The 15,169-nt window shown below is 50.7% G+C and overlaps 1 protein-coding gene across 12 annotated transcripts in view; it reads right to left on the bottom strand.

The window, feature by feature from the left end:
- Positions 1-1,321: 1,321 nt before the first annotated feature.
- The window catches only part of MTCL1 (microtubule crosslinking factor 1), a 130,270-nt gene continuing 116,422 nt past the window's right edge, over positions 1,322-15,169 (bottom strand). For 8 of the 12 annotated variants that reach the window (XM_058692684.1, XM_058692690.1, XM_058692691.1 and 5 more), the window contains 3 exons: positions 14,897-14,928; positions 8,878-10,417; positions 1,322-2,518 (listed from right to left, as the gene is read on the bottom strand). In XM_058692684.1, the coding sequence (XP_058548667.1) occupies positions 2,324-2,518; positions 8,878-10,417; positions 14,897-14,928 (1,767 nt within the window). In that variant the 3' untranslated portion in view covers positions 1,322-2,323. Of the gene's footprint in view, positions 2,519-5,185; positions 5,301-8,877; positions 10,418-14,896; positions 14,929-15,169 lie in introns of all 12 variants that reach the window. The other 4 variants (XM_058692689.1, XM_058692693.1, XM_058692694.1 and 1 more) reach the window with 2 other exon arrangements.

Raw genomic sequence — 15,169 nt, 5'->3', positions numbered from 1 at the left:
AATGCACCTTCCAGCATTTACTGTGGGCACAGGGTAGGCACGAAAGTCATGTTTGTTTGCAGCAGAATATTTTTTGCATTGAAATGGTTATTGTGGTAAAATACACATAACATTCGCCATTTTGATCCCTTGAAGTGTAGAGCTCAGTGGCACTAAGGACATTCATATTGTTGTGCAACCATCACCACGATCTGTTTCTGGAACTTCATCTTCCCAAACAGAAACTGTACCCATGAAACACTAAGTCCCTGTTCTTTCCTCTCCCCAACCCCTGGTAACCTTTATTTTACTTTTGGTAATGTTACTATGTAATGTGATTACTTCAGGTATTTCATATAAGGGGAGTCATACACTATTTATTACTTTTGTGACTGGCTTATTTCCCTTCACGGCCTTGAGATTCCCGCATGTGGCAGGAGGCATGTGCCACAGTTTCCTTCCTTTCTAAGGCTGAACAGTAGCCCAGTGTATGTGCAGACCACATCTTGTTTACCATTCATTCACCGATTTGGCATTCCGGCTGTTTTCCACCGTTTGGCTTTGTGGATAATGCTGCTATGACAGGGGAGGACAGATATCCGTTCAGGTCCCAGCTTTCAGTTCTTCTGGGCCTACGGCCACAACTGCGGGATCGTAGATCATCTTGCTGAACTTCAGGAACCGCCGTTTTCCACAGTGGCTGCACCATTCTGTATCCCCAGCAATACTGCACCAGGGTTCCAGCGTCCCCACGTCCTCACCAACAGTTGGTATTTTCCTTTCGGGGGGGGAAATATTTAGCTTAAAGATGGAACTTTGGTCACATGGGAACACAACTTACTCTGTTGGCCAGTCTAGAGAACAGCACTGCCGGGTCAACGGAACACCGAGGCCAGAAGCTTCGGCCTGACGTAGTTCTTACCCTCTTTGGAAGCATCGCATCACCACCTTGCAGACCCCTAGTGGGTCGCACACTGACAGGCTGGGCTACATCTCATGAGGCAACATCATCCTGGTGATTCGCCACGCCCGCTTTCTCAAGTTGGGGAGAGGCAGAGAGGCTGGGCACCTTCCGGCTTGTGGGTAAGTTTCCTCACACCCGCCACCATATTTTCAACAAGAACGAAGGTGCCTTTCATCAACCTCAGGGCACTCTTACGGGGAACAGGGAAGATGCGGCGTATCACGCACGTGCCGTGTGTCCCCAGGGAGATGTGCTGGCCGCTGTTGCCTTTTTTACATGACCTCCCCTCCCCCTCCTTCCCCTGGCTCCGGAAAACTGTCAGCTTGAGCCCTTAAGAAGGGATGGAGGGCATGTGAAACACGAGGTCCCGGAACAGGCTGCCATCTTGTAAAGGCTTTATTTGCACTTCATCATTGTCTCACACAGACTCCGAGGCACGATCCTTTGATCCAGTTTGGTACCCTTTTCGTAGTGCTTTTCCTTAAACAAGAAAATTTGGGGCAAACACCGTATACTGCCAGTTCATCTTTAACAATAATTTAAAAATGCCACTGCCGTTGTGTCTCAATGCAAGAGGACAACGATAAAAGTACAGTATGAGGGATTCACAACGTGTTACGGTGGGACAGAGGACTCACACGCGATGGTTGAGACCACACAGCAGTGTATGTACATGCACCCCAGTGCTTCGAACCCGAAGACGTGCAAGTCGAGTAGAGTATGTGGATTATACAGCGAATTCGGTAAGCCCAGCTGAGGACTCTGTACCTTTGCAAAAATGCTGACGTGTACCCCCTCCTGTAGAGAGGATATCTGTCTCGTCGACTGGCTTCATGGTTTTTTCACTACAAAAAGTTCACTGAATCACACAGTCTGAAGCATTTCAAAAATTCTTAAAAAACAAGAATACTGACAAAACAATATTAACTTAAAACACTCTAATTCAACGTGGAAAGAAACCAAACCGAAATATAACAGTGCAAATTTAACAGAGAGGCAGTCAGTATTGAGAGCAAGGGTGTTCAGAATCTCTTAAAATGTACACCTTTAAAACTTTTATTTTTTAAATTTATTTATATCTTACCTAGCTTTTTTTGTTTGTTTGTTTAATATACTGTGTGTAAAAAAGATGGAGACAAAAATAGTTTTCTGAGCTATGAAAAAAATTAAGTTATTACAGGCACGTTTACGGTTTCGTTCTAGAAACATCTCAGGTTCACAGGTTGGACATTCAGCAGCTGTGTGTGTTTTAAGAAACATTCTTTGACCTTGGGAAAGCTGGATCTCTCCTTGTGGGCGGAGCTTGGTTGATGACGACGGTGTGGTTACGCAAATCGCGGGGAATCAGTCCCCAATAACCCATGCAAACTTGCACTCTCGTCACAGGTATGTCTTCTCCCCGGGCGGCTCCTCTTCTCCGAGCTCCTCCAAGGAGGCTGGGTCTCCGGGTGACTGAGCCGCTGAGGCAGTGGGGGAATGTGAGGCCCAACGGGACGGACGGCGACGGTTTGCTGGTCTCTCGGGCCTGGAGAAGCAGGGTTCTAGGGATGGAGCTAGTGCGGAACAAGGTAGTTCCTTCAAAGCCGAGAAAGAAAAAGACACGGTTACTCGGGCTGACAACGCCTTGCTGGGACGACTCTCCCCACACACTTCTCAACAGACTCGGGTTAAATGCAACGGACCAGGGGTAACTTCAAAATGTTCTAGTGTGCTGGGAGAGAATAACTTTAAATGGCAAGTGAAAAGTTCAACACGGATGATCAATGACACAGTAATGGGAACATACCAAATTATGATCAAAATATGGCGAAGCCATGAGATGGGTATGTTTACGCAGCATCTTCAGAATTGGGCTGGAGCCTCTGGAAGGTGGGGAAAGCCACAGGCCACCTGGTCATATCCTGACCCAGCTGACCCCATCCTTTTGGACCCCCCGAATGATCTATTAGCCACAGTGACCTGGCCCTAAGAGGCCAGCCTCCCTGTGCTTTGGTCTGTTGGAGGCCCATGAAGAGACAGATGATTTATCCAGCTATGTTAACAACGAGGCTCACCTCGACGTGAACTCTGCTAGTGTTTATTCCCAATAGACTGGCAGTGGGTTCAACAAACCCCCATGGCAAAAAAGGCTGCGGGCAGAAATTTTAACTTCGGTCTAGTTTTCTCTAATGGCTGTTCCTTGCTGCAGCACTTAAGTGGCATCAGAGCGTGCTTGTGCTTCTGTCACAGGCATCCTACGCCCTCGGAGAACAGATCCTGCAGGACACGCCCAACCATGGTGCGAACCCCCTATACCACTTCTTCTCCAGGGCTGCTCTTCCTTTTCTGGTGTTAACGAACGTGGAGCTACTTGTCCCTAGTCTGCAGGACAGGAGACACGGGTGCCCAAACTTGGAACATGCTGGCGCACGGAAAGGCGGTGGCGGTGTGCAGAGACAGAGAGTCCCACAGGGCGGAACCCGTCCGCCCCCGTGACACTCACACAAGAAAAAGCTGAGATGGCAAACCACTGCGATGAAGAATGACAGAGAACACAGACTCTCAGAGCCGGTCAGGAGAGGCGTCGGAGGAGTGACAGAGATGCGACAAGCAAGGGCAGAGGCCAGGATGAGGAAGGTTAATCCGCGGAGCAGGGGAGTGACAGTGGGGAAGAGACTGGTGGGCGATGTGGATGGGCGACGTGAGGAGGAGGGGGAGCACCGGCCTGGTGCTTCTGGAAGAGCGATGGCGTGAGGTGGTCCCTGCCTCCCTGTGGGCTCGGCAGAAAATGGCGTTAACCTTGGAGACCACTCCTAGACGTTTCCTGCCTCTTTGTGACCGCACGTGTTATAGGACAGGATGGGGAAGCCTTGATTAGCAAAGCACTGTGCTGATGGGAGCCATGACAACCAGAAAGACCTCGCCCACGAAACGGCCTGAAATAGCTGAAATGCAAACTAGGCAGGGTGAGCTGTCCTCGCCTCACCTCAGCCCTGTGCACGGGGGTGGGGGTGGGGGGGATGCATGGCTTGGGAGATCTGCCACTGATTTGTCTTTTGGTGTCTCTGCTCCCCGCATTGTAAGAGTTGGGTGTGGGAGTGTGTGTTGTGTACTGTTTGCACTGTGTGTGTTGTTTAGCGTCTAAGCGTATTGGGTATGTATGCTGTATGTGCGGCGTCGTGTTGTGTAGGTGTGTTGTGTTGTACTGCTGTATATGCGTGCACATTGTGTATGTGTGTGTTGTACGTGTATGGACGTATGCTGTGTATATGTGCGTCGTGTGGCATCTTGTATACAGGAGCGTCGTGTGCTGTGTATGGGTAGGAGTGTGTTGGGTGTGTTACACATGGGGGCAGCGTTGGGTGTGTTACACGTGTTGAATCCTGGTGTGGCTGCTGCTATAGGGTTCTTCCAACACCCCTGCTGCCTGGAGGGCTTTTTATTAGACGGCGTGACACGACTTCTTCACTAGCATCTGGTTGCAAGCCCCTACAGGAAGAAACGTGTGACCACGAGTTCAGGGGAATGAACTTTGTCTTTCGTAACACGCCAGCACATGCAAGCAAACGATCCTGTCCTTCTCAGGGAGGCCCCTGCCACGGGCGATGTGACCTTTTATCTTTGGAGCATGCTTTTAGTCTTTGAGGGGGCCAGTTGCACTTTTGGATTTAGCAGTCCGAGCGCTCGAGTGGCCCTGAAGGCAACTCTGTGAGACTGTACTTTGGAGCAAGTGATGGCTTTGTTGTTGAGTCATCCGACAAATATTAATTGAGCGCTTGCTATGTCACTTACGGTGACCACCTGGAAGGACAAGATACGTTTGGATTTATTCCTTCTGAGGTGGTTGTAGAAAAACAGGGAAATGCCCCATTGCGTTATGGTCACCCCTCGTTTTGGCATCTGGTGGTGTATGTGTGCCTGCAAAATACCAGCGAGCAGATGCAGGCCGACTGGGAAAATACGTGGCTCACAGACCCCCGCAGGCTAGGCCTCTGTGACGGAGACAGTGCCCTCTCCAGCCAGGATCCCTGTACCCCTGGAAGCATACTGGCTGCAAACTGCACAGGACAGCGGAAATCTCAGCAGCATCCCTGTAACCGTCCTGCACAGTGAGCAGTCGGCACTCGTGAGCAAATGGGAAGGTCTACGCCTGCAAGTCTGACCCTGAAGATGAACGCCAGGCCAGCACAGGCGGTGGGCTCTACGGACAGGGAAGATCTACCTGGCATGATCTGGCCTTGCTTCTGAGTGTCAGATACCAACCCCGAGTTACACAAGTGACCTTTCCAGATGGTGTGCAGCGAAGGTAGAAAGCACTTACGGCGTGAGGCAGGCAGGGCTAGAGTCCCCAGGGGGCAGTTAGTAAGACAGTTTGGTTCTGGACGGAACAGACAGAGAAAAGAAAAGAAAAGCAAGTGGGTTGGAAAGTATTTTTTAAAAAAAGAAGAACAGTAAAGGTTTCAAGTCAACAAGCCCAGTGGCAGTTCCAGGGACGGCTACGAGGAGACACGCGAGGGCTGCAGAAGCGGACAGGTGCACGCCCGGTTATGCACGTCTCGCTCTGCATGGGTCTAGTCGGTCCAGAGCGCAGAGGGACCCTCACCATGGAACAGCAACAGACCTCTCCCTCCTTTCTGCTCTTCCCTGATTTGCCCTTCTGCATTTCAGACACCCGTCGGTGTGCCGAGAGAGAGAAATCACATGACTGCTGTATTCGAAACAGAGCATTAACGGCTGTTTGTTTTAGTCACAGTGATCACGTGACCGCTGCTCACACTGAAGATTTCCTCTGGTATGTTCCACTAGACACGGGAGGGAAGAACAGCACTGCATTTCCAGATTATTCTTTTCCTTCACAGAGAATGCTTCTCTGCAAGGTAGAACTGGAGCCATGGCTTCAAGGGAAAAAGAGGACAAAGAGAGGCGCCTGGGTGGCTCAGTGGGTTGGGTGTCCGACTTCGGCTCAGGTCATGATCTAACAGCTCTAACGTCAGACTCTGTGCTGACAGCTTAGAGCCTGGAGCCTGCTTTGGATTCTGTGTCTCCCTCTCTTTTTGCCCCTCCCCTGCTCACGCTCTGACTGTCTCTCCTTCTCTCCCAAAAGACAAGTCAACATTAAAAAAATTGTTTAAAAAATCAATAAAAAAAGAGGGAAAACGGAGACATGGGGTGGAAGCAAGAAAAGACAGGGAGATTTCCCATCATGCCTCCGGCCAGGGATGCCCACATCCTCCCCCTCCCTTGTGCAGGCGTCTGAGGGAACATTCAGGGAAGGGTCCACAGAGCGGGGCGCTCAGGGCAGGCTGGCAATCAGCATTAGTCCTGGTGATTTGGAAATGAAAGCCCAGAACTACTTACTACATAAAGGGGTTTCCAATGGGCCGAATACAGTAAGTCAATTCAGACAAGGACTAATTCCACTGGAATCTAGAACACGCAAAATTCCAACCGAAAAGGGAAAAGAGCCTGCAAACATTTAATCTCTGCCAGTGAGTGTTCCACTCAGGTTCTGAATCCCCGAAAATGTGCTGTGCTCCCTACCCATTGGCCAATCACCTGTTTGCAGCAAGCTCAGCCAGGGAGAAGAAAATCTAAATGGGAACTTTATATACGACCAGAGGGGCAAGGGGCGGGCATAACTCTGTGCTGATAAAACCATTTTCATGCCTTAGAACTGTGATTTACCCATGAAGCAGTTGTCCTTCTATTATCATAGACGTCTTGGAGCATTCACTGCAACTCAGAGCCCTTTTTGGTTCTTAAAAATTAATTTCTAGTTACTAATATTACTGGGCACTGCAGACATATCCAGTTAATGCTCTGGGACAGAGCCTAATTTCAACTGATTCCTCCAGAGCCCTAAGAAGGTAGGACATTCCCACAAATAAACTCTCTGCAGTAGTGAGTCAGAGTCACTTACCTGAGGGCCCTGGAGGGATGGGGGTTAACAGAAGCCCGCAGCAGACACAATTTGTCACCCGAGAACACTCAACCATGGTATTTGTTCTTGTCAATACTATCAACTACCAATACAACAACTATCACAGAGCCTCATATGTTTGAAACATGGCCGATATGCTATCAATATTAAGTTGAATGAAAGACATTGCCATTTCTGTAGGTCGCTGGCAATTTGACATGGTTTGACCTACCTCAGATTTAAACTCTGCATTCTGGGTTGAATACTCCTTGGTGGGTTAGACTGGGAACCATCCTTCTCCCCCAGAGGGAAATGGGGGGCGGTAGGCGATACAGGAGATACACCTGCCCCTTCTCCTCGCCTGGGAAGCCAGGGCTGCCTGGGCTATGGCAGCAGAGCAGTGGGGTAGCCCAGGGAGCGTATTTCTCTCCCCTCGGACCCATGCCGTCTGCAGGGGCTGCCTTGCTTGGAGAATGGGTATGGGTATCTGGATTCCATGCTGTGGAGTCCGTCCATCCAGGCTGGTGGTGAGTGAGCCTCACCCTCAAGTCTGCACGTGGGCTCACTGGCCGAACAAACAGTGTCTCACTGAGGGTGGAGAGCACGTGCTTCCTCACGGCATGAGGCTGGCACCCTCACCCTTCCAGTCCCAACATCACCGTCAGGTTTTGTTTTGTTTTGCTCATTCTTGAAGTGGAAACGAGGCGGAAATGAGGGTTGTTTTTTTTTTTTAACATGGTTTGGTATGGACGTACTATATGTGGACATGCATCGGAACAAAATTCAGGGGTGCCTGGGTGGCTCAGTAAGTGTCTGACTCTTGATTTTGGCTCAGGTCATGATCTCACAATTTGGGAGTTTGCGCCCCACGTCGGGCTCTGCGCTGAGCGTGAAGCCTGCTTGGGATTCTCTCTCCCTCTGCCCCTCTCCTGCCATCTCTCCCTACACACTCTCTCTCTCAAAATAAATAAAATAAACTTAAGTAAAAAAGAACAAAACTCAGGGGCATCTGGGTGGCTCAGTAGGATAAGTATCCGGCTTCAGCTCAGGTCATGATCTCGCGGTTTGTGGGTTCAAGCCCCGCGTCGGGCTCTGTGCTGACAGCTCAGAGCCTGGAGCCTGTTTCAGATTCTGTGTCTCCCCCTCTCTCTGCCCCTCCCATGCTTGTGCTCTGTCTCTGTCTCTCTCAAAAATAAATAAACATTAAAAAAATGTTTTAAAAAAGAACAAAATTCAAGGTCGACTGATTGGGGAGTGTTAAGGGAGATGTAATAATAATCGTGTAATAGTAACAGCTGACATTATGTGTGGTCATATATAACATGATGATAATAAGTGAGGCAAAGGGGAACAGTAACAATCACATTGTCTGAAGACAGGATTTTGATCATATCTGTCTGTCTCACCTGGTTACTGCTAGGGAGATTCATGGTTGCAGAGGGTACGGAATTTGGGGGGACACAGAGGACTGCTATTCTGTACTGAAGCCAGCACTGGAACCCAGACATTCTCATACGTTCCTGCTGAAGGACGTTCTAGCATCCACGCCACCACACCCGCTCTGGCACACCTCTTGTGTTACCGTGGCTAAAGATCTGGATGGAGCACACACTTCACACACACACATTTCTAGGACACAAATTCACAGAGAAAGAGGGCGAATTATAACCCTCCCCCCCCTCCCGCTCCATCCCGTGAAAAGCCCAGATGGACAGATAAGCATCCATCACTTAGACCAGGCGAGAGAACCTGAATCAAACCCTGAGCTGTGTCTTTAAGAGAAGTTCATTTTACTGTCCTCAGAAGATCGCTGAGGACAATAATAAGAACTTTTCTTTAGAAGTGGCTCGGGGCCTGTGTTTCTGCCTATTCCAGTCTCCCATAAACTCTGTATCTTGCGAGCTCACAAGAGCCTGTTATGGACAAAGATTCTTGAAGTCAGATGACCTAGCACAATCCCCGGTTTACATGTGTTTTCCTGACATTTAAACAGAAGAGCTAGTAGGGCGAGGGTTGGAATACTCAGCCTCATTACCTCGATGGACCCTGGTTCAGCTTTGACCGTGTCTCCCATGTGGCTGTCACTGTTAAGACCTGGGGGCCCGTGGGGGGCCTGTCTCCTCTCCTCCTTTAAGGCATGCTCCAACAGCTTCTTGTGGAGGATCCGGGCTACGTTCTCGGTGAGTGTGTAGCCAGGGGGAGCGGATAAGTCCTGCCTCAAGGGCGTGCCCTCTCCCCCGTCCTCCCTCCACGTCTCTGAGCCAGCCCCGATGGGGCTCGGGGACCGTCCCCGGGAATCAGGGCCAGTGTCCTGGCCTGGGCCCAGCTCTGGCCGAGGTTCTGCTGAGCGAGACCGACTGCCGGCCCGCGTCCCCTTCTGGAAGGGGTCCTGCACCACGGGGCTGTGGTCGATGATGTTGAAGAGGCTGGAGAGGCCATCGTTGATGGCGGTGTGCACGGGGCTCTCCCTTGTAGTGGTGGAGCGGGCCCAGGCTGACCCGCTGCACCCTTTCTGGGCCAGCCCCAGGGAGGTCCTGCTATTTGGCTGCTCAGCTTTGGGGAGGGGCTTCCTCTGCAGCTTGGGAGACCCGTACTTGGGGGAACAGCATGTGCGTTCGAACTTAGCCTGCACCTTCTCGATGGCAGGGGCCACCTGCCTGCTCCTAAGGCCGCGGGAAGGAGAAGACGCGGGCGTGGCACCACCCCCCGCCTTTGGCGTGAGACACTTGTGGGGGCTGCTGGTGATGGCGCTGCCACGCAGGGCTTCGGTCTGCAGGCCGATGTTGATGGTCTGGACGGTCTGTGTCCCTGTCGTCCGGGACCCGTTGGTCTGGCAGGCCATGTCCTTGAGAGGAGGCTTGGGGGGACCAGAGCATATGGCGTTCCTGACGGAGAAGGCCACCTCCTTCATGTCATCACTCATGTTCTTGGACATCTGTAGGCCGTGCAGGGGGGACGCAAAACCCAGGGGGGCGCAGAGGGCACTCTCGAGGGGGCGCAGCCCTCCCTCCACGTAGTCTCGGGGGTGTCTGGAGGGGGCGCAAGGCCACCTGCTAAGCACATGTTCTGAGGGGCCCCCCTTTGAGTCTCCAGTGCCCCCCCTGGCTCTGCTTGTGGGAAACGGGCCCTCGGGCTCCGAGCGGCCCTTGCCCTCGCCGCCTGCCACCGCGATGCTGTCCATCCTCCGGACCGCAGGTGGGCTATGCAGCACCCGCAGCCCGGCCTGCTCGGTGCACACGTGGCTCCTCAGAGGCTGCTTCCGGCAGTGCTCGGGGCTGGTCATGGTGTCCGTGGTCATGGTGACGCTTGTGGTGAGGTACCAGGAGGAGTCGGGGAAAGACTCGGCGCCGGCCTCGTCCCCTGCCCGCCCCCCCTCGGTCCTGTCTGCCCAGGGCTCCGGGGGCCTCTCGTCCCAGCTCTTGCTGTTGAACTCCTCGATGTACTTCAGGTCGTCAGGAGACAGGGGCGGGGTGACGTCCTCCTTGCTGCCAGCAGCCGGCAGGCCCTTCTCCGGCAGGAAGGGAGAGACGTCCATCAGACGCTGGAATTCGGACATGGAGGACACGGACACAGCCCTGGGAAAAGTGGGAGAGAAGAGGGCGTCAGCTGACCCGCCATCCCCTGACCCCGCGCGACAGGCGACACGCGCGTCCTGTCCACCAGACAGGTGCCTGTTGCGCGTCAGTCTCCACCACCCGAACGACTGGGACTCCTTCTAGCTGCTCTCCTGAGCTGCCCCCTGCGGATGTTTAACGGACTCTTCGTGGCTCTGGAGTTGTTCCGGAAGCCTTGTGTTAGTCAGAATTTAATACAGGCGACCCTCAAATACTATGGGAACAAGTGGGAGGCTGGGCTCCGGGGAAGTCAGAGCTAAGCTCCAAAGCCACTTTGGAATGGTTTCATTTTGGCCTGTGGATGCTCCACAGGAAGAGGGAAACCTGGCTGATGAGTGCCTTCAATTCCTAACCTACCAGGAGTTTCCAGAATTCTAGGCATTGTGGCAGGTGCTCGTGGTAGGACAGGAACACAGCCCCGTCCTGATCCCACACCAGCTAATGGCATACGGGCAGGGGGTGGACACCACAACATCAGAGCTATAATCCCAAGTCCTGCTCACCCACTGGCCTCATCCTCTACTGGATGTGCTTCTTGGGAAGCACGGGGGACCCTGCAACAACACGGAGGTTAGGGGATCCGGCCCTCACGCAGTCAACATCCCACATATAACTTTGGACTTTCCCAAAACCTAAGTACTGATAGCCTACTGTCGAATGGAAGCCTTCTCGATAAACAGTCGATTAACGCATATTTTGTGTATGTATTAAAGGCTGTATTCTTATAATAAAGGAAACTAGAGAAGAGAAGATGGTATTAAGAAAACCATGAGGGGGCGCCTGGGTGGTTCAGTCGGTTAAGCGTCTGACTTCAGCTCAGGTCACGATCTCAGGTCTGTGAGTTCGAGCCCGCATCGGGCTCTGTGCTGGCAGCTCCGAGCCTGGAGCTTCAGATTCTGTGTTTCCCTCTCTCTGCCCCACCCCCGCTCACGCCTCTGTCTCTCTCTCTTTCTCTCAAAAGTAAATAAACTTAAAAAAAAGAGAAAAGAAAACCATGAGGAAGAGAAAATACATTTACAGTAGTATACTGTCTTTACTGGAAAAAATCCACAACTAAGGGGAGCCGTGTAGTTCAATCCGTGTTGTTCAAGGCTCAACTGTACCAAGCATAATCTGCAGAGGCCAAACGGAAGATGTGGAAGGAAGCAGGGAAGTGGAAGGTGGGACAGATGTGCACATAATTTGCAAATACCGCTTCAAACAGAAATCCCATCTGGTCCTGTCCAAATCCACCAACAGGGTTCAGTTGTCCCTTCCCCGTCTGCTCCCTCCATTAGGGCCAAGCCTACTTTTTGTTCTTGCTCCCTCCCATATTCCTGGACAAGAAGAAGACTCCCTCGGACACACAGACACACGCCAGGAGGGTAAAGACAGGTGAGTTAAAGGAACAGCCAGTTTGGGATAAGTGCGGCCTGATCGATGTGGATTTGGATGTAGATGCCTCAATATATCAGTGCTTTCGTTCTGTATATTTCTATTTGGTATGAATTTACCGATCACCACCTGTATGCCTGGACAGGCCCTGTATGAGGTGCTGGGGATCCCAAAATGCTAAGACAGGAGGTTGCTAGAGTGCTCAGGCAGCTTGTCAACCCCCTACCCCCACCCCCCAGGGCAAAGAAGTGGTGGCCAGGAAGGAGGCTTGGGACTGGCTGTGCCTGCCAGCTCAGGCCTGGACCCCCTGGTAGGAAATCCCTCCTGATGGGGTAGAGGGGAGGGAAGAAGTGTGCAGACTCACTGCCTCTGCAGCTAGACCACTTTCTCATGGGACATACTCATCTCTGCACACCACGAACAGAAGTTTAAATCCCTAGGGTTCTAGACCATGAAATTAACAACAGGTGCTGCCCAACGGGTCCCAGGTGGAGAGTACGTGGGCCACCCCACTGCAAAATCCATGCATGATGGTGAGGTCAGAGTTGGGGTCTATGTACCACAAGGACTGGCCCACAGAACATGTAAAGCTCTGGGTGGCTTTGCCCTCACCCTGGGGTCACATGCTCTTGGGGTCGCCACCCTGGGGTAAAAGAGCAGGCTACAAATGATAGCAGTAGGTCTTCTACCTTGTTATTTCTCACTAGACACAAAAGTGGGTGGTATTTTTTGTGTGTGTGAGAAATCATCTATAAACTCTCCCATGGCCCTGTGAATAACAGAAAGCTGGCTATAACTAGCATTGAAACTAAAAAGAAACAAGAGGGGATGGGTTGATTTATCACTAGGGGTATTAAGCTTTCCGGTAAGTGTGACTTCCCTCTTCTTGCCTCCGGTCAAGTCAAGGAGCTGCTGAATTAATAATGAGCTTTAGAACGCTTCTCACTGCCGGCCGGAAGTACTCTATAGGCACTGAAACCCCAATCCTTTCTGCGTTTCTCGGACATGGCTTGTCTAACCCCCAATTTCTGCCCATAAAGGAACTACTCTCAGAGTTAAGTCAGTGGCACCTGTGTGGGGGCTTTGTGCCTCAAGGGTTTGGATGGATATCGTGGAACAGAGGTGATATGGCTGGAGAAAGGGGCCACACCAGCCTTAGCAGAGGGCAAGGTGAAGCAGATATAAAGCCAGAACACATCTGGAATACACGCCAGTGTGTGAAGGCACACAGAACAAAGTATGGAGGGAAGACACGAAACTGCTAGAAGCAAGAGGGAAAAGGGGGAGGACGGGGAGGACACATGGACTTTCTTACCTCGGACATATTGATGTGTAAGTTTTAATAATATTTCTGGTGCTGTGCTATTTAAGTTTTAATTTTAAGGTTAACTTTTTCAAGTATGCATGACTTTTGAAATTAACAACAGCAATTAAGCTATAAAATAATAGGGGAGCCTGGCTGGCTCAGTAGGAAGAGCATGTGACTCTTAATCTCGGGGTCACGAGTTCAAGCCCTATGTTGGGTGTAGAGATGACTAAAAAAAAAAAAAACTTTTAGGGGCACCTATGTGGCTCAGTTGGCTAAGCATCCGACTTCAGCTCGGGTCATGATCTCACGGTCTGTGAGTTTAAGCCCTGTGTTGGGCTCTGTGCTGACAGCTCAGAGCCTGGAGCCTGCTTGGGATTCCGTGTCTCCTTCTCTCTCTGCGCCCCGTCCCTACCCCCCACCCCATGCTCTCTCCCTCTCTGAAAAATGAATAAACCTTAAAAAATTTTTTTTAAAAACACTTAAAAAATAAGATAAAATCTAAGAGCTCCTGGGCAGGGAGGAGCTCTGTGAAGGTAGCTGAACTTTGTTGACTCTTAAGTCTGTGCCAGGCATTGCTTTCCGTGTAGTAACACATTTAAGCTGTAAAGAAATTGAAACACCTCCTGTTTACAGATGAGGAAACAGAGGCACAAGGCAGTTACCTAACGCACCCCAAGGCACAGAGCCAGTGAGAGGCAGGAGTGCATGTGAAACCAGGCTCTCACTCTCGAATGCGGCCCTGGACTGTCCAAGAATGACCGGATGAGACAGAGCCTGAAGGACAGAAAGGCACCTCCGTGGTCTTGGATGGTTTGGGATGAACTGATACAGGGCAAAATACGAAGGAGGCAATAATTCATGGACTCGAAGTTTACAGGAAAACCAGGGATGAGGATATCTGGAAACTGCGAACTGCCCTGGGGAGAAGTTTCCTGTGGTGGAAATAGCATGTATTCATCTATAAAGAAAAAGAGCGTATGTGGGGCTGGGGGCGGGGGCTGTGTACGGGAAATCTTTGTACTTTCCGCACAGTTGTGTATTTTTAATGTTTAAAAATAAACAAATTTTGCTTGGATGTGTTGTTTCAGATACATCCTACCACCTGTATGACCTAAAACATATCATAACTAACGTCACCAACATCACTTACTTTGTATTTACTTCAAAGTTCACTGTTGGGAAATATCTTTTTTCTTTTTTCTTTTTTTTAAGTAGGCTCCACCCCCAGCAAAGAGCCCAGTAATGAGGGGCCTGAACTCATGACCCTGAGATCAAGACCTGAGCTGAGATCAAGTGTCGGACGCTTAACCAACTGAGCCACCCAGGCGCCCCAACGGCCAGGAGGTATCTTAATAAATCCTCCTGGGAGAGCTTTAAATGCACGGTATATAAAATGTCTCACAGCACATCAAGAGGGAGGCTTTCCAGACTAAATGACAAGAGAGGGGTTTCTGTGGACTTTTCCAAACCCACTGAACACAACATTCCTTTCTATACACAACACACACCTGTAACCGTTCTCACCATGACACTAATGCCCACACAAGTACAGCATGTCTCTGGCTTTTCCGTGGTGAATGATAGAAAAGAACCATATTGATGAAATCAATAATAATAAAGCCACTAGTTATTCAGAAGTCTTACTTTAAGTCATTTTGAAGACCGTGTTATCACGACTGCAGTGACAAGAGAGAGTTTTAAGACCAAGAGGTTTTCATTCCAGTAGCCTAACTACTGTTTTCATCAAGCTTACTTACCTTTGAAGATTTCCCTTGTGATTCTCTTCTTCCTATAAAGAAGAAATAAGATCGTCTGAATCAGTTAATACTGGCTGCCTAGGCACCTTCGATGTGCTCAATTTCGGTCAGGAGAGCTACTGCCCCCCAGCCCTTCGAGGTACGACAATAAAACCAGAACCCACAGGGTGATGAGGGATTGGAGCTCCTGCAGTCCAGGGAGGAGCCCGCGTGTGTGAGAAAAACTGGCTTTAAACTTCACCGTGAAGGAAGTGGCTCTTCTGCGCTTCCTCA

This window comes from Neofelis nebulosa, chromosome 11 (assembly GCF_028018385.1).
Source record: "Neofelis nebulosa isolate mNeoNeb1 chromosome 11, mNeoNeb1.pri, whole genome shotgun sequence".
Taxonomy (NCBI): domain Eukaryota; kingdom Metazoa; phylum Chordata; class Mammalia; order Carnivora; family Felidae; genus Neofelis; species Neofelis nebulosa.
This window is presented reverse-complemented; position numbering and strand designations above follow the sequence as displayed.